Raw genomic sequence first — 24,546 nt, forward strand, 5'->3', positions numbered from 1 at the left:
ATTATTTCATACATGTTGGTATCTTTGTGAAACACTTGCCAAGGACAAACCACTTCAGGCTCATATGATGCAACAGATTTTCATGTGTTTTTACTAATAAGGATTTTTCTCTTTACAAGGAATATATCTAAACAAAAATGACAGAAAAACAAAAAATAAGAAATATGTAGTACATGCCTGATCTGTAAATATAACTGAGTGTTCCTTTCACTGTAAGCTGACTAAAAGTGCTGCCTAACAACAGTGGCAAAACAACTTACTTTCATTCTCATATCATTAGAGTGTATCAGATACTGTTCATCATCGAATTTAAGACTTGGAAGTGCATTAATTGGTGCTCCAAATTATGTTTAATATTGAAAACTTTTGTTATGCGGCAGAAAGTAAAGCTTCACATACTGTGAAGAAGAATGCTGAAGATCAAGTCAACTGCACATTCCCTCATGATTTTTAATCTATTCTAATTAAATTTCTGATGTGGAAAACAAAAAATCAAATATAACAATTTATGAAGTTTCTGAAAGGATAAAATTTCTTTTTTTCTGAATTATTGCATTCTGTTCTTCATATCCCAATGCCAAATGGCAGCTGATTTAGGGAGGGAATCAATTACTTCTTCCCTTGGAATAATTTAATCCCTATCTTTTTATGCTTTTCTCTGCAGAAAACAGATACGTCTACTGCCCTGCAAACAAAGCATACAAAACATGACATTCTTGAAGAATTCCAATATAAACAGGGTACTGTCCTCTTCTGGTACTGTTATGAAGTTATCATGAGGATTAACATTGAAGATATGGCAACATTCAAATGAGTTACAGTGAAGTGGCTTTAATCATAATCTACTAATTAAGTGATGGGATTTCTCTTTGGTTTCTTCTCTTTGGTTGTTTGTCGTTACAAATTATCTCCTTTTACTTCTAGATTTATAGAAATAAATTCTAGGGAGAGTTCTCAGCACACCTAAAATTATCAAGGGATATCTGGAATGCACTTTGGTTTTGCTGAGACCACAAGTATTCAGATGCATTTTGAAGTTCCTTTGACCTAAGAAAGTTCACGTCACACAAAGTACTGGCATGTAGAGCAACAGTGGTTACAGAACCATGATGAAATTATCAGATAGGAGACAGATTACTTATAGGTTAGACACGCTAGAGAGCAACTGGTGCTCTAGGCAACAGCTCCACTTCACAGTGCTGGGACAGGAAAATGGGTTTGCAGGATGGTTCACTGGCCATTGAGCAAAATTTAACTTTCAAGGTTTCACATTTCTTTCCCCTCTACACAGACGTTTGGAACACATTTGCAAAATAGAAATATAGATCAACTTTACTAGCTGCTTGAAAAGGCCAAGTTTTCTGAGTCAGCTCCGTTTTCTTCACTCTAGAAATGACCAACCACACTTATGCAATTTCAGAGAATGTCCTTTAGAAAATACTATTGGAACAGACAAGTCTGCACAAAACACCACTACTGGTGGCTATGTCTACATCAGCAAGCAGTGCGGTTTAACAGGAGCGGGCCTCGGGAGTGGAACAATTGGTGCTGAGGACTTGATACAGCACGTGCGGGTGAGGGAATTTTACTAAGGATTAGCTCTATTTTGATCCCACGGACTAATTATCCATTAATTTTTGGAGTGTATCTTCTTATCCGGTTGCATGTCAAAATAAATCCCAATTCATACAGTCTGAGAATTCACAGCACAACTCAAAAAGTACAATAAGAGGGAACATTCAGAAGTGCACTGCAGGTCTGAATTCACTTGCTATCACAGATACATCCAAACACTGTTATTTCACGTTGTACCTTAACAATTTCCTCGCCACTGACATGTCTCAGTCTTCCTAGAATATCCATCACACGATCTGGGTAAGCTTTCCATTTCAGTAGGGCAAGCAAATCCACTGCAGAACAGTGAGAGAAAGAGCTAGAATCCATACGCAGAGGGAAGAATGGCAACCCCAGACCCACCAGATTCATTACATGTTACACTTCTGCTCTTGTTGCAGTTCACACTTCTCGGGGGGGAAAAAAAAAAAAAAAAAAAAGGGAAAACAAGAAGGAAAATATGAAGTAAGTCCAGTACTACTAACAAAGAAATGAATGGAGGAATGGTAAAGTACTTTAAAAAGAGTAAAAACTGCATTTTTCCCTATACAACTTGACACTGCACTCTGGACAATCCAATTTTGTCTTCCCATGCTTCAGGGATGTTGACATAACAAATTTTTATTTACTTAGTAACTCTGTAAAAGCCAAACAAAACAAACTGTGGATTTGTCGAAGTGGTAACATTCAATTTTTTGTTCTTCAACCATTTAAAGAAAATTACCTTTGCTTTAACATATTACCCTTCTCTTGCACCTGCAGTTATGTCTGTAATTTCTCTGCCATCTGTCAATATCCTTATTTCCTCCAAAAAACAGTTTCTGCTCATTTCAATGGTGTTAATAAAAAAAAAAAAAAGCATACATATACAGAAATTATAACAAAGGAGTATTTTAGTAAAATAAATCGAGCACAAGCATACCCATCTTATCTCTCTTTTTCATAATCCCTGTTGCCTTGGCCAATTTTAAAGGATCAGCTACTTACCATTCTGGGTCAGTTTGGTAGAAGAAAGCTGTGTGGAGACTGAAAAGGTCTCTTTGGTGCTGCGCTGGAAAATGAGGCTGGAAGGGATGTTGGGGCAGCCATTGTAGTCCTCTTTGCAGCAAGGCAGCCCCAGGTACAGCGCGTGATTGTTAAAAGTGCTGTTCTCATCACACTGCAGGTACGGGACAAGAAATGGAATTGTACCTAGTCTATCTCATTCCACATACTCACACCCTGACAGCAATTGCCTAACATTACTTTTATTGACCTTTTGCGTGCACAGAAACACTTCTAAGAAAAAGCTGCGCTTACCACCTTTGGGACCTGTACATACACAAACCAGACCCAGCTCTAGAAAGTGTGGTCTCCTAACCACCGACTTTAGAACTTACCACAATCTTCCAACTGTACCACTTAGTGCTGCTGTCTGAAAATCATACTGAAGAAATAAACCAAGGTAAATCAGCAGGAAGGAAAAAAACCAAACACCCCCGCCTCAACCCCTTTGCTACAGGGTTGCCAAGGTGTAGCATTGTGACATAATGCATTTGAAGCACAGCGCAATTTCATAACATAAAGGTATAGAGTAATGCCATAGGCTAGTGAAACTGCTGAATGCTCACAAACACTGGTATGTTTGAATTCCAAATGGATAGGATTAACAGAAGATTATCTGTTCATTATCTGAAGGGAAAAGGTGAGCTGTACCTAGCATAGAAGGCTGTATCCATACCTAGTCATGTGATCTGGAATTTTTAAAATTTTGAAACTACTATTAATCTGTTCCTCACATACTTCTAATGGGGGGGGCGGGGGGGGGGGAATAATGTAATGACCATTACTTATTTAAACTGAAGTAGAGATGAGTAGGTGAAAAGTCTGCAGAGAAGAATTGGTACCTTATAAACATAAAGCTCATGGACATCATCTGACAAGGTAGTGCCATCATCTCTCATCAGTGGAGTGAATGCAAAACCAAAGAGCTTCTTTTCTCCCTTGTCTTTTGCTGTAGCAAGAGATAGAAATAAGGAATCATATCTGTACATATTCTTTCCATCCATATATACCACAAGGTTATTCACTAACTTCTCTGCATGCCTAACAAAAAGCATGCAGGCTACATAAGAAACAACATATAATACGTCTAATTCTATGCAAATGATCGACAAGCCTCAAACCAAACTCAAACATGCCGAATATAGTAAAATATAAAATGTACATGCTGTAAAGAAAACATTCTACAGGAAAACACAGCAAGGGAGAAAAATGTTTGTACTACAAAATGTTTTCCCCTGCACTGATCGTTCACGATGTTTTTAATGTGCTGTTTAATAAATGTAGCAACTGCCTAATTAGCAGTGCGCCTTCACTGTATTTTAGGTTGGCACCCCTTTCTTGCTTTCTGCCCAGTAATAGCCTCATCCAAATATAAACTGACAACGGAAAGACCTCAGCTTTTTTGGATTTCTCTTGGTTATATTTTGCACTCACTGGAGCAATGTCTGAACTCAAACCGGAGGTGAGACCCACGGAACCTGTCTATAGGGATGGGCAACTTGATGATTTCCCCCCATCGAGGGCTGTTATTGTGGTAAAGGACAAAAGAGTGGTATGCACTCCTGCTTGGCTCTCCTGAGCCCAGGCTGATGCAGTCCTGGAACAAAAGAAAACAATTTAAGATTAAAAGACATCACATCAGGACAGATGAGTCATTTTATTACATGGTGATAACCTTTATATAATTCATATCGTTCTGTAGACGTAAAAGAAGAGTCAAGCAGAAACTCAGACACAATGAAATCTGAAATTTCTGAAGAGATCTTTAAACTGTGTTTTGGGTCAAAGGATAAGCTAGGAGACCTATGATACTGGATGAATTCCAGTGCCTTAAGTTATTATTTATGTTAAGATAAGTTATTATTTAAGTTTTCTATCAAGCATAGAATAGATACAATAAACACATAAGTCCAAATATATAAAGATGACCCCCCCAAAAAGGACCTAATGAGACCATCACTTGTAATATTAGACTGTTCTGAAAATATCATTTAATCAGATTTCTGCTTCAATATCTCAGTTCAGAAGTGATACCTGAACTTTTCAAGCTCTTAAAAAATGTTGGTCTTTTGAAACTACAACCATCCAACCTCACCGAGTGTCCCAGAAAATTCTGATTGATTTACTTCATTAGTGGCAGCAAAGAATTTCTCTTGAATAGCCATCATCTAAAAATATAATGGGATCTAAATTTCTGCTTTTAGATATAAAAAGCTCAGAGGTCTTGACCAATCCATGTGTTCTCAAAATACAGATGAAGAAAAACATGAATTGATATTATTTAGGAAATACAGAAATCCTTAGTCAGAACATGAGCGAAGGAAGTTAGGAGAAATACTGAAGTCCTGAAATAAGTACAGTAAAAGGTCCTTTGTAATGAAGACATGGAGCAGGAAGCACATTTTTTTATGTGAGCACTAACCCATGTTCTAGACCTAGCACTTACGGAGTGACCCAAAAGATACGACATCTTATAAAACCATACGGAAAAAAGACAGCTCAGAGATTCTTCACTTGTAGCAACTCTAAGGATAATGAATTCAGGAAGAAACAGAAGCTAAGCAGACCCAGAATGACACATGCAATACAAATTCTGATGCAAAAACACCCCACATGGAACAGTATCATGACAAGAAGAACTACTGGTCATTTCCCCAAGGCATCTCTAAATTCTATCCCAAGAAAATACTGACAATGGTAATTTGATTTTTTCACCTGTAATCAAGGGACTATCCAGTCAAGTATATCCCACTAACCAGACTCAGTTGGTTTGGCCTGTGGTAGTATCCTTCTGGCTTCAAAAAAGTTAAGAATTTGTGACGGAGCCCAAAAAGAAAGAAAAGTTCTCTGGAGTTTTGGGATTCAATGCAAGAACAGCCTCCCCGGGCAGAGATTCATTGCAAAGGCTCTAATCCAAACTGAGTGACGGTAGCATATACTCACGAAACTCAGTCCTCTCAAGTAAGTCTTAGTAACCATACAGTATGTGCCACAACCCCGGCATAAAGGTGATTTTTTTTTAACACAGCACCAAGAATTAACTGTTGGCGATATTAGCAGGTTGGAGTGAGAGTAGTGGTGCCAGTACTAAAAACCAGAATGCCTGCAATATCCCAGTAATAAGAATAACTTGTTGGGCTTCTTGTTGGGCTTCAACACAGCAATTACGAAACATCATTCTGCATTAGGTTCTTAGGAGAAAGTAAAATAGTATTTGCATTTCTTCTGTAAGGTACAGTAAAAATTCAAATTTTAAGGTGAGCTTTTTTCTGCTGCCTCAAAAAATTACCTGCCTTGGCAGACAAATGGTCAGTCTTTGAATGCTGTTTCATGTTATTAACTTTAAATAAATGAACAGGTAGGGAATCTTTCCTTCTGGTTGTTAACTTAGTTTCTATGCATTTATACTACAATCTATAGTCTGAGGAGGGAGGATTGTTTAATTCTTAATTCTGAATTATGATCTGCAAAATATAAACATGAAACTAGTCTCCCTACACCTACTTACCATGAGACACAAATATGTAGGTGAATTGGAGGGCAGAGGCAAGTAAGGGAAGCTAAACTAGACAAAGTATCAGGTAATAATTTTATCGTTTAAGGTATACCTGGCAATTAATAAGATGTTCCTGCTACTGGAACAGAAAGAAGAATAAGTGAGAAATGTGTCAAGGTTTTTTATTTTTCAGACTATATTGAACAATACTAACAATTGAGTAAGACCATTCTGAAAAGGAAATACTCATTTTCATTTTGAACATCACTGTATTCTGGGAATAATTTCACTGCTTTTAATAGGACTATTCCTGGACCATGACATACTCAACAGCAGTAAGGATTTGAGAGACAGAATATTCTCATTAATGCTGCGTATGGTTCTGCTAAAGTCTTCACAAAGGCATAATTCAGATTCGGATTGTGCTGCCGGTCAGGAAAAGTTTAGAGATTTTATTCTAATATCAGATGAAAATTTTGTGGCAATTTCCTCACTGTACTGTGTAACTTGGCACATGCTTTCTCATTTGGCAGTCTCTGCTTTGGAAAGGCCATAGGTCAGGAACAGTAAAGGATCTTTCAACCAAGAACAGCAGTGCTTTGGGGTCAATTACTGATCTTTCAGTATTCTGCCCATACTATTGTAAACTTGGAGTTTTTTATTACCTTCTGTACTATATCACCTACTGAATGTCATCAGATTAACATCATAATTAGACAAATAAAATAGAAGAAAGAAAATAGCTACACTTGACTGTGAAAGCAACCTCAGGTCATGCAAGTGACCATTCAGGGGACAGGGAACCCAAGCAAAGCAATTCCCTTCATCAGTACTGCACCAAGCCCTGTCCAACACACACCTTATTCTTAACATTTATATTAAAAAGTTACTAGACTCCTCATGTTGCCGCCTTCAGTATTTTCTTTTAGATTATCCTGAATGACAGAAATGAAAGTCCTGATCTAGCAGTCTCTTTACAGCTGCTTCATCATGAAATTATATTCTGTCTTTGGGTGAAACCAGCTCCCTCCTAATAGGAAATGGCAGGCCACCACACACTGCTCTAGGTGTCCATACCAAAGATTAAATAAACCAGATGGTTGCAATGAAAAAGCCATCTAGGGTTTAAAAGTCAATTTTTAATATAAAAGGTAAACCAGTATACATTTAGTGGCATACTAAAATAACCCAGACTAACAGACCTGTGTTGACTTTTAGACAAATGGATGCCTAGACCTCCCAATGCGCAGGTGGGATGGTTGGAACTGATGGAGCTCTTTGTTCTTAAGGCTTTTCACCTGAAGCATGGGAAGATTCTGAGCACAAACTTTGCCTGTATTTTACAACCAAAATCTGCATTCTGAAAGTTGAGACAAACTGCAAATCTACTTTTTAAGGAGCTGAATCCTTATACTTTTCAGGGCATTTCTATAGACTTAGAGCAGCCATATATACTTAATAGGGTGAACTGTCTTCTACAAGGACGTTACCATTGAATGGTAAGATAACCCACTAAGCTAGAAGTAATTCCAGATGGCTGTCTCATTTGCTTTAACTTCGTAGATGAATTTGCAGAATTTTTAAATCATGTAGAAACTATGGCAGTGACAAAAAAAGAGGAGACATGATTAGTTTGCAAACTCAATTCTAAGTAGCTGCTTCTTTCTCTTATGCGCATGTGATTGTTCCTTCAAATTGTCATTTAGCACTTTTGAACTATGCCTCTACATTCAGTTCAACTGATATTCAGTTTTATATGTTATTTTTCTAGTTCTATTCTGCCGTTAAAAGAGAACACAAATGTACCAAAGCAGTGAGGAGGAGTTCAAATTAAAGGGGAGTTCAACTTCTATTATCCTTGATGGCCTTTTTTTTTTTTTTCCCCAGTAGATATGATAGCTTATACCTTTGAGTATTTCCTATGTAGAAAAATTCTACTGTCTGCATGTTTGAAATACAGTGGGTCTTAGGCATCGTTAGACGTCATGAACCAAAGATCTCCCTGACATAAGCCAAGTATCTTTGTTGCTTTGACTGCAACTATACAGAGGAACAGTAACATAAAAAACGGTATAAAGATTTTCTTTTAAATATGTGGCTTAAATTTAAAAACCACAAAGGATCATTTATATTTAAAGTCTCTCCTTTATGACAAATGTTCATCTGAATTTTTTCTAATCAGATTGGCTACCTTTTACTAGTCTTTGTTTGTACCAGGTCTATTCCACTATCCCACGTAAAGCCCTAAAGTACTGTTACAGTAGTAGTAACAGGCAAGGGTAAGAAAAAGATAACTTAGTATCTGTGGATGACCATTCTAACCAAAACCACAGTAGTGAAGACTGGTAATGTCTAGAAATTATATGGCTTTTATACTTAATCATTAGCCACGGTTACATTATAATTAGCTACCATTATGTACATTAGCATTTGAAGATGCTGATACTGCAGTTTGGAGAGTAAAGACCTACATTGGTCTTTGGCAGACTGCTGTGAAATAAAGCAATGATTAGAAGTATGTCACTCAGTTTGAAAGGTATGGCTAATGCAATTAAACAGAAAAGGATTGTGATCTTCCTGCAACAGCTATGAGCACAAACCAGTTCCTTACAAGAGCGATATTTTACCTTTAATGAAATCACAAGCAATTGCAGTAATAAAGGAAAAGTTATCCTTTCAATTAAAAAAAAACAGACTGTGGCGATGAGTTTGGTACACAAGCACTTTGGTGTTTAGACTCTCCTATGATAATGGCTACAAAGGCCATTTTATTGCAGTGGAGGTGAAAAAAAAAGGTAGGGGGAAGTTATGATTAATGCATTTCAATGCAGCCATTTCTCCATTTCTGACAGACGTTTATGTTGAAATACTTTCCATTTACTTCTTTATCCTCACACCTCCCACCCCACACAAAGCTGACTTATCAACCTTCTTCTCTTCAATAATACTAGAAGCTAGAACAGAGGAAAAAAGAAAAACATTAAACATTACCATCCACAGCTGGAATGGAGCCATCCCAGGGTGAAAGCCAAGATCTTGGAAATATGGCTACTCAAATTTATTTTCCAAAACTACATTCAGTACCATAACTTCAACAACTCAGTTTTAAAAGTCTCTCTCGTAATCATATTTCATCATGTTGTACAGCACACATTATTTAATTTTAGACATTTGTTATATAGTCTTCAGTTCTTTCTGACTACAGTTACTCTAAAATTTTCTTTTTACTATAGCCACTGACATCACATTTTGAAATTACATAAACTTTTCAGTTTATGAACATTTTCTCCAAGTCCCCTATTCCCATAGAGGGGAAGTGCTCCAATTCTTAACTGACCACTTCCTTCATCATAATATACAGTTTAAAAACCTAGGGGGTGGGGGCTGGCGAGGTAAGATCTAGTTTTAGTTTAGCACTTCCCTTGCATCAGAGACAACAAAACAAGAGAACATGTCTATGGAGCAAGCAAATGGCACCTGCAGCTCAGAGGAAATAAGCACTTACCTTCAAGATTTCTCCATCCGCATAGAGCACATACATGGTCACTTCAATGTTCTTCTGCACACTTTTCCCACCTCTTTCAAAGTCTCCCTTTTCTAATGTCAGGTATAAGTCATTGCGTATATCACCTACAGTAAAAGAGTGGAGTCACGTGCTTAAATTCAACACGGAAGACTCAGTGCTTGTGTGCAACATATTTTGATTCTGCAAACCATTTTCTGTGTTCTGCAAGACTATGGCTAATGCCCAAATCATTCCAAGCAGCAAGTTAATTGTTAATAAAGATGAACATTTCAGTAACAGTGCATAAAATCAGGCCATTGTTAGTAATGCTTTCATTAACTGTGAACTCAGAATCAATACTTGCTTTTATTGTGTGTAAGCAGGGAAGGGAAAAAAAATCTACTACTTTGTCTAGTTAGCTGATTTGGAAGTATCAGGCTAAACCTGACAAAACATCATTAATGTCAGACTTCCCATTTCCAATGTATTTTAAGAAAAATAAGTAAGTTTTTGTGATGATCAGCATAAAATTATGTTCAATTAGCTCTTCAAGTGTTTTCTGTATTTTCATAATTTCTTTTTAACATAACAACAAAATAAAAGCAGCCTTTTTGGAAACCTGGTTGTAATCCAGTTCAGATGGATTAAGAAGGAATTTTTTTTTTTTTTTTGCTAGATTTTTGGCTAGCCTCTGGTATCCATATGCATGAATATAAGACTGCGGTCAGTATGGATACTTGCCAATTTCTCACTACCTCATTTTCAAGAGCTTTCAGGGCAAATGACTATATTCAGAAATACAAATGCTAGCATCTATCTCAGCATCTTGTTATCCTGCATTTGACAGATTCTAGCTCACTTTTTTTTTTTTTTTTAAAGAATCTGATTTGGGAAACTGCTTTCAGAACTAAAGCATGCACCAAAAGGAGAGCAGGTAGCACCTATTTTTCTGTAAGATTTAGTTACTGTCACCATTTCATGATGGCTCACTTACAACTTCTTTTTATTTACTTGCCACAAAGGCAAACATACTAAAGGGCAATATATAAAAATACAAAAAATTAAAAAAATAAAAAATGAAACCCTTTCAAGGCAAGTATTTTGTTAAGCAGCCTCAAGAGACTAAATAATGAAGTAATGGAATGGTTATCCAGCAAAGCAGAGACTCCTTGAATGTCTGATTTCTTCCACCCCAGTACTTGGAGAAGCTGATGCAGTTAAATCTGTTTATTAATCAGAAGCACAATGAAATAGGCAACATTTGCTTTCAGGCAGTGAGGGATATCCTTTTGTGTCTGTCAAAGCAGCACTTCAAATTCTTCTTGAAGTCTATAACCCCACAGAATTTGTTCCTTAATCTACTGTAGGGACAAACAATAGAAGCTTTCAGTCCTGTCTTTACTTTCATTTTTATTTCTGGACATAAGTACAACTTTTTAAGCACAGAAAATACAGCTCTGTAGTTGACAGTCAGTGCTTTCTGCTAGGAACTCTTTATGAATGGAAATCTGTATGCAAAATGTCCTCCCTTTTCCATCAAGCTCACTCTCACTGTGGATTCACACAGAGTTGACTGCTTGAAACACCTCACAGTTAGAGGTCTGAAAACACTATGGTTCATTAACGGGAAAAAGATGACAGCAAGAGGCTGGTGAAAGACCTCAAATATTTGATCTGTTTTTCCTCATCAAACAATAGTCATCAAATGTAACACTCCACGGTCCACAACAAAAGAGAAAATTATCTTGCTGTTCAAAATCAAGCTAAGCTACCTGTATGTTGACTATAGGAATATCAAGGAAATACAAAACCCACCGCAAAAGACAGTTTAAGTAGTGACTTTTGTTTTGAAAATCCTCCTGCTTAACAGACTCCATCCTTTTTTCTTAGCAGTTTGCACAATGAGGAAAAAAGTTTCAATTTGTATGCTATAACTCTTAATAGAAATTAATTGTACTCATTATAATTAGCCTTTTGGAGCTTCCTATTTATGACCCCTTTTCTGGAAGACAGTCTGGCTACACAAAGTCCAATGTCAGATAGCAAATAATTTTCCAGCCCAAATTAAAGGCAGAATTTGGTTATATATAGCATCTTATCTTCCATTTAAGCTTAACAGGAGGGATATTACTTCGCTAATTAAAAAAAAAATGCCTTTGGGGTGGGAGGTAGAGGAATCTAAAAAACAGTGGATTTGCATCAAAATGAAGAAAAAAGAAGGGAAAAAGTATTTTAGTGAAGTATAATGGTTCCCCTTCTCTTGTAAAAATATTGTTTATTGAATCTTAAAAGAAATAGAAAAGGTCATTATGTATAGTAAAAATAGGAAAGTAAGTGTATCTAGAAAAGACAAAAAACATTTAACTATCAGGTATGGAGCCCATCAGTTTCTTGAAAATCTGGAGTTTAAACTACAAACGCAAACACTTCTGTTTATTTCAGTGAAAATAACCTTACTACAAAGAAGTATCTCCTTTTCCCAGCATATTAGTTAACCATATCTCTTGCTGAGTCCTTGCAAGGCATTTTTTTCTCCAACTGCTACTGGTTTTGAGGGGTTTGAGCTCAGATGCACTAATGGGCTGCACAGAAACTAGAGCAAACGCTTGAACACAGAGCATTTTACTAAACATTTGGAGTATGCAAATTGCAAGGCTAGAGAAAACATTCTGCGCAACAGCACACAAGTGCACGAACAGGCAGCGCAGTGCAGCTTGCACGTGATTAAACGAAGTGTGATCAGTACGATCAAGAAGTGATCGTCGTCAGCTCTAACACAGAATGGCAGCTACATATCAAGTCAAAAATCTTGGCAGATAGAGCTTTTCCCGTATTTAATTCCATTGCAAAAAGAAAAAGATAAATAAAGAACTTGTCTAACAAACCAGACAATTCATGCCCTCTGCATGGCAAACTACTGTGCATTGGTACTGGCTCTGAAGTGACAGTAACTCTTGCATTTTGAGAGAAAAACAGCGTGCTACACCAGCTTGGATCACTTAGGCCTCACATCTTCAAAAATAGAGCAGTGAAGATTATAAAACTGGGTTAGCTGTGGCCTCCTATCATTAGTACAGAAATAAAAAAGTGCTAGAAGGCTAGTGGGCCAAAGTATTTATAGACTAAAACCTGCAGATGACATTTTAAACTGATGTCTCTTTGTGTTAGATGGCTGCCAAGGATGAACTGAAAACCTAATGAGAGTTTTCAGAATGGTATTTGTTTTAAAGCTCATCTCTCTGCAATTGTTTTCAAGTTAAAACCAAATGTAAACTGCTTTTTAGCATAAAATACATGTAGTTCTAACATATGCAGTTACTAATTCATAATTCGTTATGAAATGTCTTGAAATATAATATTTTTCACAATATTAAAAAAAGAATTATTTTCTGATGTTTTATGTAGCTCTTCCTTTACCCTCCTTTCACCTTTATGGGGCTTTTGTTTTGTTTATTTGTTTTAACCTATTTACAAAGCCTTATGTCAAATGAACAATTGTTTAAACTATAAATTAGAGCTTTGGGGGGGGTTCGCTTTATTGAAATGAAATCCTTTCTCCTATCACCTGAAACTATTTTAATAGTAATGGGGAAAAAAAGAAGTGGTGGAATAGGCTACATGAGCTGTATATCGATTTTGTGTTTACAGTTTAAAGAAATGTACTGGAAGACTTCCAAATACTTATTTATAATTTTAAAGACTTAATAACATTAAGTAGTCCAATGGCCAATAATTGTCTAGTATCTATTAGAATAAGTAGGATATTTATCCTGATAAGATTTGTGGGTTTTCCACTAGAAGACTAACCAGTTACTTTAACTGGAATGTAGTAACAATTTACAGAAACCATCTGCATTTAATCTAACACCTTTTACTAAGGGATCCTAAAAGATTTTGTACACTGAGGACAAGAATGGTGCCCGTTTTATACAGGTGAATACCGTGTCAAAAAAAGGTTACATAATTCACATAAGTTCCTATGGGAGAAAGAGTCAAACAAATCACTGACATCTTGATTCTAGAAAATTTGTTTTCTAAGAGGTCAATTTTCTATGACTTTGTGAACCTGTAAAGGACATGTAACATATCCCTGCAAACTGGGGAAAAGTGGCAGCTCACAACATTCAGGATGTGCACGTCTAGTTGCAGGTAACTTAGTAAAATAACTGTATTTATCCAGATAATCTTCACTGGATTTTTTAAACTGAAAGTTTAGTCTTCTACAATTTAAGCAGGCAAGGATATGAAAAACTATGTATCTACAAAAATTAGTATTTATGCCAATATTTGTTAAATTGTTGAGATGGTCCTATTTACTTAGGGCCCAACACTGTGATATCCTGTCTACTCGTCTCTCTAACATCACTGGGTTTAGCATCTTTTTTGAAAATACCGGCATTTTATAGAAGAGTGCCAATAACCCCCAGAGCGTCAATGGGCAAGAAGGACACTCAGAGTATCTTCCACAATGGCTTACGACGAAAAGCCAAACCAAATCCATACATTTATGTGCTATTTATAAATGAACATCCCCATAACTAGAGCAAATCAGCGTCACCCCACTGACTTCAGTGAAGTTACAGCAATTCAAACCACTAAGGGGTTGACTCTGTAAGAGACTCGGTCCAGCAAGTAATTAAAATCTTTGAGACAAACTATAAAATGTAGAATACTTACACTTATGGATAGTGTTAGAATGTGCTTTGGCTGTATTTGTTCTAGCTCTTTACAACAGTAACTGCTCTCCTTTCTGGCCAAGAGTACCATAGTAGACCAGACATTCCCTTGAGGGACAGCTCTTCTCTGCAGTAGCTTTGGAGGCCACTGCACAAGAGCAGGGTGCCAGTAACTGGATTCTGATCTCAAACAGCATACTACACCCTTACTTGAAGTTCTAACTTTCTCCAAATGAAAAACATGCAGCTACTTCTTAAGTGCAGTAACTTCAACACAGAAGAGGTTAACAGAACGAGGCCCACAATCAGCTTTGTGATCATCACGTTATTTTTTTAAACAAACGGACTAAAGGAAAAAAATGACAAAGTGCACGGTATGGGAAGTGTCTCAAACGCTCTCTGGCCTTCTTTCTGGCTGACCATTAGGGACTTGTTCTCAATCATGTCTCAAAAGATTAAGACAGACATGCCTCACACCGCATGATTTCCCTTGCTTTAACAGTGAAGTCACCTTTGACACTGGTGTAAAAATCTACTGTATTGCCCACAGTATTACTACTTGCCTGTTAAAATTAAGAAGCCTGGTATGATCAGACAGCCTCTGCGAATCACATTAGATCCATTTCAGCAGTTTATTTCTCTGCCCCTTCACCAGTCGGTCACTAATTTTTTTAAGGCCTATATTCTTGAAATAGTTATAGCATACAATTATTAACATTATTGTGAGTAATATTACAGCAGCAAGGGGAAACAGAGTTTTTATCTACTGCCTGTATGGCAAATTAAATTAACTTTTTTTTCTTCTATAAAGAGAACATTATCCAAGTTTAACTCTGTGTGTTCCTCTGGCTTTTTGTGAACAGAGCACTCAGTTGTTTCAAGGGAAGGGAACAAACAATATTTACTACAGTATTTGGTATCCATCATTCAACTTCTATGTCTAGAAAAGAATTTATACAACACTCTTTTTAAATTCAACGATTGCCCTGAAACAGTTTCCTTTCAGTAGTGGTGAGTTGATTTTTAATGTATTTTTTTCTTATCTCCTCCGGCTTAGCATTTTAACTTTCCATTTCTGCAAGTTTATTAATAAAAAATATTTTTTATTCTCCTTGTAAACGCTTTTGGGGGATAACTTACATAATTGTGTCTTTTAGTCTCATTGACTCTCTTGCCATGAGCATTCTGAGAACAGCTGATGGATTTTGCCACGTCCGTTTCTTAATGTGTTTTTGCCATGACTTTGTGCTCACTGACAGAACAGATGCTGAGGTGTTTCTCACCTTTGCTACTGATTCATCTGTCATAGCTACTAAATTTGTCTGAAACACTGTGGTATGAAGAGAGACTGGTAAGACAAATCCTACGTCTCTGTTACCAAAGTTTCCCTATGATGTCATGATTGGCTATCTTTACCAATCCCCAACATTCCATGAAAGATATGAAATGAGAAAAAGCAAGCAATAAGCAGACATTACACAGAAAAACAAACTTACACCCAACTATCTTCATCTCTGCATCAGAAAGAAAGGGGAGAGAATAAAGGGAAAGGAAAGGGAGAGAAGCCAGGAAATTAAGACAAGGAGAGAGAAAAAAGAGAAAGAAACATCACTCACAAGTAGAAGATGAAGCATGCACTTTTCATCAGAGGATCAAAGTAAAAGACAGAATACTTATCAGCACATGGGGAAGGGAAGGGATGTCCTTTGGGGAACTGACAAACGCCATGCCTATGCAATAGATTTCTGATCAGCAAGTTCTGTATACAAATAAAGTTGCAATCCAAAAGGCAAGCAGCACATGCCTCATTGCTTTTATCTCTGGGGAAAGGTAAAATTGTCAGGATCAGATGGACGGTCTTAAACCCAGTAGCAATTTAGAAAAGAAAAAAAACCCACAAATGAACAAAAACCCACCACACCTCTTCATGAGGCTGGTTTGACTGAATCCCTTCTGATGCGGACAAAAAAGATAATTAAAGTCTTTATGATGCTCTTCTCAGATTGCAACACAGTAGGAAACAAAGAACATTTTATCTTTAGAAATGAAGACAGGCATGGTTATTTTGTAGGACATTAATCTTGTTCTGCATAACCATGCAAGATACAAGCACATAAAGACCGGTTTCACTTTATTTCTTAAAGATGACCAGCTACCACTCACGTTTCTCATATCTCAGTGAGGGAAAAAGAGAGCTGGATACAGGAACTAATGCTACTGTTTAGAAAACAATGGGATAAGAAAACTGTGTGATAAGACACAGCTACAGAATTTTAATGGTTAAGATGTCTACATGTGAAACGATTTCCTATTAAAAAAGAAAGTGAAAATGTTAAAACCTGTGACCAAGAAGATTCATTTGAAATGCTAGAGCTATATACTTTTTAAAAAATGGATTTCTTGGTTCAGCAGAATGATCACTGCATATTTTAACAATACTAGGTGACCTAGCCTTTATTAATTTATTCATAAAAAACATTTTTAAATCACACTGCCTTGAAAAAATCTGCATCCACCTGCAAAATACAAGTCATGAACTTTCTGTGGTCTTTTCTGAAAGAGGAGACCCTGTCTATAATGAGAAAGGAACAGTTCTGAAGCAAAGCAAGGAAAAGGTAGTTTGACAAAGACAATTAAAGCAGCAGACATGGTTGAGAACTGTTAACATGCATAACAAGGTTGGGTTTTTGTTTGTTTTGTTTCGTTTTTTCAAAAATGAAGTATTTTCTAACTTTAGACAACACTAGTAAAGCTAAAAAAGAATGTTTCATTCTGGTTGTAACAACATAAGCATGAAGTAAATTCATGGACATTCCTTGTTCATGTAGCTTGGCTAATCCACCTGAAAGATAACTTACTCTACCCAAATGTTCTATCTCGGACATTGGGTAAACTCAAACCACATCTATTGTTCTAAAAGCAAACAACAGGCAAATATCTGCTGTGGCTTGTGTAATGTCAAACATATTTTCATTGCTAAAAAAATTGGTAAGTAATTAGAATGAACACTGTTCACTGCATCAGTGAAGTTACATTATACTTTAATCTCCTGATTTTTCAGAGATTTCATTTTCCTGGAGAATATGCAGGATAATGAAAATTTTGTTTAAAGCACCATTCATGGCTACCTCTCTCTTCACATCTCATCTCTACTCTGGCAATGTCCTAATTTATCATTACAGTGGAAGTCTATTCACACTTCCACAGCTGCCTTTCTTTTCTCACCTGGTGTTTAAAGACGTTTATAAACTGCCTTTCTCCACAAATTTTAGCCATTTTTTTTCCAAATACAAATGCCTAAAGCTTTGCATCTAAACTCTATATATGCAGACCTCTTGTAGCCCCCTCTGAATCGAGAAGTTTTGGGTGTCCAGCATCTCCAGAGAGGCAGTAAGCATTTAATAGCAGAATGGTGGTCCTTTCACAAATTTGTTTGTATCAATCAGTATTTTGAGCAGATCTATATATATATGAGATCAATTCCAAATAGATTATCATCTTAAAATCCCTGTGTTTTCTCCAACAAGAATTGTCGTTCCCACAAAAATGAGACTACCAACCAACTGTGATCTTTTGAAGAATACCATTTGAAAAACTGATGGGCCAAGACAAGAGAGCTGGGAAGATCACTACTGTACATGTGTAGCCAGCCTCACAATGGGAGTGCTGCAAACATACGCTGTGGAATCTGGTTTTAATTTACTTAAATGTCCAAGGTCTCCAGGCTGAATATCACAAAAATCATAATTAATATACTTATGATTTGGTGGACATCTTTTGCACTGAGGCAATGTTTTCGCTAGAGTTCTTAATTAGAGAGAGAAAGTAAGTTTGGAAATTTGAATTAGCTGCAATGAATAGATAATTTTTAAAGTTTAGGATAGGAGCACTTTTCACATGAAAACTGCTAACCTGCTTGTTCAACCGCCAGGCAAAAGCATTGCCCAAAAGTAGCAGAAGTAGATGGAAAGCCAGGCCCACTATACCAGCTTGCACAAAGAGGCTAGGGCCCAGAAAATGAAAAAACAATTAGGGGGAACACTGAGGCCATAAAGCTATTCCTTAAGCTTGCTAAAATTCAGCGGTCGGAAGCACTTGAGGGACAGCTCTACCCATGAAAATGGAGAATAAAGCAATTCTTGTAGGAGAATCAGTTCACTTATACAGGTAAGTAAATGTTATTTTTGATGTTGACTTTTCTAACTGTGATCTAGCTATTCTAGCTGACACATCCAGCTGTGATCTCAATTACAGCAGATCACCTTGCAGCAGCTGTGTCTGCATATCAACATACAATATTTAATCTTTTCTCTATTTGATTGCTTTGGGTTAAGACTGGAACTGCTATAAGGTCACTAAAAACTAAAATTTCTAATTGGCTTTAAAGCCCACATCCTCTGCTCCTGTATTACTGTCATTTTCAAGTCCGTTAGTAAATAAAACACATACTGTTCTAAATCCTTCTGCTTTAGTTTCTAGAGAGTCCTCCCACCTACACCCTATTTTTATTGTGCTTTCTGAAGAGCCTCCATAATGAGGCTACAGCAACTACTTTTGATACTGATGTGTCACTGTGCCTTTCGAGTAATAAAATCTGATACTTTTCCCATTATGCTTTCATAAAGTCTCCCATGTCTGCAAAGTCATCCTTGGTCTTGGTTATAATGCATAGCAATGAGGTAGTATTTCAAATGCTATACGTGCAATATAATTAAGTAAGCCCATTTCTTACTACACTCTGAAAATCAAGACAGTATAATGCCAGGTTTTATATCTATTGATTGCATGACTGGCTAGGTTCCGGTTTCCTCCCTAAATGAAGTTTTGGCTATGCTCAGGCTACCTCAACTTCTGCCAAAACAAGAAGCATCTCCAGCTGCTATTCCAGAAGTAAGGAGCAAATGAAGTACAGCAATGCTTCAGCCAAGGCAACTGTTGCACGGACTAGCTGGTCTGTAAGGCCAGCTGGAAAATCAGACCAGATTTGCAGCCTCATGTATTGTCAAGCAATGCAAAAAGATCATACTAACTATGAAAATCAAGGTGGCAAAGTAGAAACTCTTTTTCCAGGCTTTGGATTATTTGAAAGAAGAAATTTCATGCATTTTAAAAGAAACATCTCTACGCTTAGCACACATGAGGGGTATCTAATTGGGGGTTCGGGCAGGGGGAATATCAAAGCAATCTTTCCAGATCACCTTCTACACATGTGAATTTAACACCTTCTATTACTATAATGTTCATTGATTAAAATGTTTTAGCATGCCTCTCTGAATCTGGAATTGGCATTTAGTGGTAAGGCAACTCTTCTACTATTAGTCTTCGAGGAAAGCACCAATCCCAGTGACACTTGTCTAGAAGACTATGAGAAAAAAAAATGACCCATATTTTAAGATTAGAGCTGTTATGTTTACCTGGCATTATAACATCAGGAAAACCCAGCTTCCTGGTAACAGAAACACCTCTGTTAAAGATCATGGGGTTTTCCCTTCGAATCTGCTCCATGTCACCACGTAGAAGCTGAAGAGATATTATAAGTCCTGGAAAAAACAATAAGATGTTCATTTTTTCAGACCTAAGAAATAGATGTCTGTATATACAAGGTGTGCAGGTAAAATAATGCTTTGCTCCACAAGTTAATTTAATACAAATATATATACATATTCTTTCCTCCCTTGGAGTAACTTAAAAGTGAAGTGGAAGAAACAAATCTGCTTTAAGGGATCAGTTAAGAGCATAATAATATATAAAAACACAATTTTAAAAAATCAGAATATTTAATTTTGCAAAGATGTCACAAGTTACAGTAAACTACTTAGCATTATTTCTATCCCTCACATACACCAGGTTACAACACGTGTATGAGTAATGCCACATCCATCTGAACGACCACAGCACACAATGCTGTAGAACATCTCGAAAGTACCTTTAATCCCACTTAATACCATTAAAAAACCCCAAACCTCAAAGCGTATCTGTTCCACTTGTTTCTTTAACTACTTCCTACAAGAATATTGATTTTAATGAAATTCCCTTCAGTACCTCAACATGTTTCAAGAGTGCCAACTGGTCAAACTGACTTCAGAAAACAAGAGTAAGAAAGGCTCAGCAGCTAGCTCCTTCAGTGCGACCCTTTGTTCAGTCTAGCAACTCAACAGCTTGACTAGGTATAAATACACAGTTAATCTCAGTCCAACTGCGTTCTCTAGTTGCTTTTAATTTATAGCATCCTACACCCCTAAAATCAGGATAATGTATTGGTAAAGTTACAAAGTCAAGCATTAAGATACCAGAAAATGCCAGGATTAAACTCAACCATGTAACCTTAGTCTCATCTGCTGAGCATATTTTACCAGCTTCACATATCAATGCGAATTATGTTCACATAGTAATTGTCCACAATCTTTATCTCAATTCAATGAATGACAGTTCGTCAACAGTTCTTTCTATCCTCTCTGTTCACTCGCTGGAACAACACATACGAAAACAAACATTGCCTTGTATGCATATTCTTGCACGTTCTGCTATTTTATATATTGGCTTTGTGAACAATATTCAGTTGCCATTTTGTTAGACAAGTTACTAGGGGAATGTAACCACATACCTCCCACCCAGTTTCTGCTCTCTTCCCTTGAAATAATTTTCAAGCCTGTTGTTTGCCCTCAGCCAAATCTGGCAAATAAGTAGATATTTAGATAACATGAAGATCGTGTAAGTTGTATGAATACTGGGAGTTGGGATGAAAAAAGAGCATAAAGCCTTATAACAAAGCAAAAGGGAGGCCAACCAGCCAGCTGGACAAGCAGCATGTATGTACTCAAAAGCTGCCAAAACATAGACTTGCAACTGTCCAGCTAAGTAGACAGAAGCGCACTGCAAAGCACTGCAGGTAAAACAGAGGCTTTATAACAAAGGAAAAATATTCAACCCCTTTGAATACCATGTATGAGTGTACATCTGTGTGTGTGTGCACTACAGAAGGTTTAACAGAACACAGGAGACAAGTTCATTAGAAACCAGCCTTGACTATTTTTGCCACTTACAGAAAAACTTGTTCATTTTATATCCTCTTTTGCTATTAAAAACAAACAAATGAAAATAAATTTAAAAACTCCCAGCATAAAGGACTGGAGTAAATTTGGAAGTTCAGACCTCCCCACACCCAACACCCCTAGTACTTAAACAACGGTATCAGAATTAAACTATTATCTATAAAAATCAGTTACTAGAGGTAAGAGAATATGTAATTTTCCAGCGTGGTATTAACATATATTACTTATGTGATACCCTCCCACATATTCCACCCCCAAAAAATTCTGCCTAGCTCCTTGCTCTCCCCAAGAGGTTTGTAAATCTACTCTCCAGTCTTCTTTTTCTACCCAGTCAATCCTTCCATTTTTTTTCTGTTCCCTGCAGCAGATCTGAAGGACTAATTTTACACAGGACCTGGGAAGGTGGGGAGAGAAACAACCAGAGAGCTTTTCTTCAGGGAAAAATCTCACTTCTGATGTGAGCATTTTCTCACTGTCAGAGCAGGTTCTCAGAGGCCTAAATTGTATTACCTATGCTTAAATCACGTCAGTCTGCAATATAGCCCCTCCCACCAGGACAACACCTCTGCCAAGTTTCAACCTTCTATTCCAGAGATGCCCTGATCTTAATGAAATGTTTGAAATAATTATTTTAAAAAGCCAAAGGGAAGGGTAAAAAGCTATCTATTTCCCTTTCTTTCTGCTCTTCAAAAAAGCTCACGCTTGGAAAAAAAAGAGTTTTAGGCAGTCACCTGGCATTAGAAATAAAGGCAAATAGTCCAAGTTTTCAAAGTTATAAACAATTCAGGAAAATGTTTTAATGATAAGTGGTGGATGACCTTAACTGTAACAGTAGGAACAGAAGGGGAGGAGACCAGCTTTGCATATAGTAAAATTCCAAACCTGAAAACTGTTTTATTTGCTTATTGTTGTGCTTAGTATCTTCTATGGGAGTGTGAACTGCATATTCCACTACAACATCTCAATATGCGAACAAGTGAAATTAAGACAATATCAGTATTTGGACATCAGCATGCCGATGAATCACGCACTCGGTAATGAATGCAAAACTAGCTGTAACGAAGCAGAACTGCATCCTGTTGGCTGGTTCACTTGGAATGGACTAGTAATGATATCTCTGAATTAGTGAAACTACAGAAATCATTAAATGAGGTAACAAGATAGAACACGATTTACTTTCTATATTTATCTGTCATCAACTAGGAGAATAAAAATGGATTTGAAAGGTGGCAAAAACTCTGCCAAGACAGTTATTCTCCTCAACGAGGTAATGAAACATTTAGTACTGAAACTATCACAGAGAGTCTTCTTGTTAATTAATTTGTAGGTACGAAAACACTGCTTATTTTCTGGACAGTCAGAATTTTCTGAACAGTCAGACAAATATGTTTGACAAATTTAACCTCTGGCTTTGCTTCTGTTGACAAGGATGCATGGTATCCTCATGAGAGCAAGCCTTAGATACGTGTTATACCTGGAATTCTCAAGGGAATACAGGATAAAAAGGAAGACAGTTTTACTCAGGGAAATTCTGATGAATAAAATTTAACTTCTTCACTTCCTGTGCAGCCAAGTCTGGTGACAGTAACGTAAGCCAGTGACACAAAAAAACTTCTGAAGGAGTTCTGCCAATGCTGATTGCTGCTTATGTTGTATCCCCCCATGGGCTAGCAATTTTCACAAGCATAGATATATGCAGTAACTGTAACAGCCAATAAATGAAGACTCACAGAGTAAGCTAACACTATAGCAGGTCACTAGCTGTCTCCACTGCTGACCTCTCGATATAAAATAACACTACAGATACAACGATGAAGGAAATTTAGCATGCTGAATTGATATTATTGTCAGCTGTATCTGAGAAGGAAAGATATCAGGTGTCTTTTTTTTTAATTCCTGGTTAATTTGGCAGACACAATACAGATTTTCACCTGTAAACTGAACGTGAATGAATTTTAGCTAAACTTTCCAATCATCACAAGTAGCGAAATTCAGCTATGCATAATCTCACATCTCACTGAATTTCTCTGCTATAAATAATTAGCAGTTTCCTAAAGGAAATCTTCAGCTGTTATTATGAAAAAAAAGTACAAGCAAATATTTACCATAGTTTGAGCTGGGTGCTGTGTATTTGGTGCTGGACTTGCGAATAATATTTTCATGGATCTGGCACCATTCATTTTCATTGTTACACCTAAAAGAAAAGAACACTAATTCATGTTAAAAGCTTTCTGCTGAACCATCTTAGGACAGGAAAGTCAACTTTGCTGTAGAGATAACATGAAAGGTTGTGGGGTTTTGATGAATGAGAGAAATCCCACATAGCTCTTGTTTTTAAAAGCGGAAGGAAACAAAATATTCCCTAATGGTTACCTCCTTTTTATGGACACTTTGGAGCCTGTGGTGACTTTTCTGTCATCAAAGCCATTGTTTCACTGTTCATATTACAACAGAACAAAGCAAGCTCTGGACATCTTTAGTTGAATTCTGTGCACATAGAAAACTAATTTTAAGCTGAAATTAACTGTTGCCACATATTACTTTTTTGTGCTTAATTAAAAAAAAAAGTTAGAACCAAGAAATAAAAAATGAAATTTGAAAGACTAAATATACTCCTGATTTTTAGCATCTCAGACATTTACAACAAGACTTTTGCTTTCCTACATATTTTACAGAACACTTTGAAACATGATGCCCCCCCCCCCCCCCCAAATTGTAGGACAAGAATATATAACAACACAAAGTATGCCTCTGTATGTATATCATCTTCTGAAAGAGCATTTCACAATTGTTTATTCATCTATATGGAATTTTTACAAGTATTTGTAAATATTGTTATATTTCATTTTAGTTACATTACCATCTGTAAATCATCAGCAAAATTCTAGGACTGAAATGACAATGTATCTTTCCTATTAGGTTATGCAGTTAAAGGCCCATCATCTTGAACACAAAGAAGAGGAACAATGGCAGGCGGGGGAAGCCTGCTAACCCCATCAGAGAAAAGACAGCACCCTGACCCTGCTCATGCCAGGGCTGCAGCAGGAGGAGGTTCAGCACATTGTCCAGGTGTGAAACCTGTCAAGATGAGTCAACCAGAAAGGCGCAGGAGGAGGTTCAGCACATTGTCCAGGTGCGAAACCTGTCAAGATGAGTCAA

General features: G+C 36.9%; 1 protein-coding gene across 1 annotated transcript in view; it reads right to left on the bottom strand.

Moving 5' to 3' along the window:
* Positions 1–24,546, bottom strand: part of DOCK3 (dedicator of cytokinesis 3) — a 205,192-nt gene that overhangs the window by 65,035 nt on the left and 115,611 nt on the right. Inside the window, exons 13-19 of the mRNA XM_075714594.1 lie at positions 23,493–23,581; positions 19,750–19,875; positions 9,660–9,784; positions 4,093–4,255; positions 3,501–3,607; positions 2,602–2,773; positions 1,813–1,910 (exon numbers count right to left, since the gene is read on the bottom strand). Coding sequence (XP_075570709.1) covers positions 1,813–1,910; positions 2,602–2,773; positions 3,501–3,607; positions 4,093–4,255; positions 9,660–9,784; positions 19,750–19,875; positions 23,493–23,581 — 880 coding nt within the window. The remainder of the gene's footprint in view (positions 1–1,812; positions 1,911–2,601; positions 2,774–3,500; positions 3,608–4,092; positions 4,256–9,659; positions 9,785–19,749; positions 19,876–23,492; positions 23,582–24,546) is intronic.

This window comes from Pelecanus crispus, chromosome 7 (assembly GCF_030463565.1).
Source record: "Pelecanus crispus isolate bPelCri1 chromosome 7, bPelCri1.pri, whole genome shotgun sequence".
NCBI classification, from domain to species: Eukaryota; Metazoa; Chordata; class Aves; order Pelecaniformes; family Pelecanidae; genus Pelecanus; species Pelecanus crispus.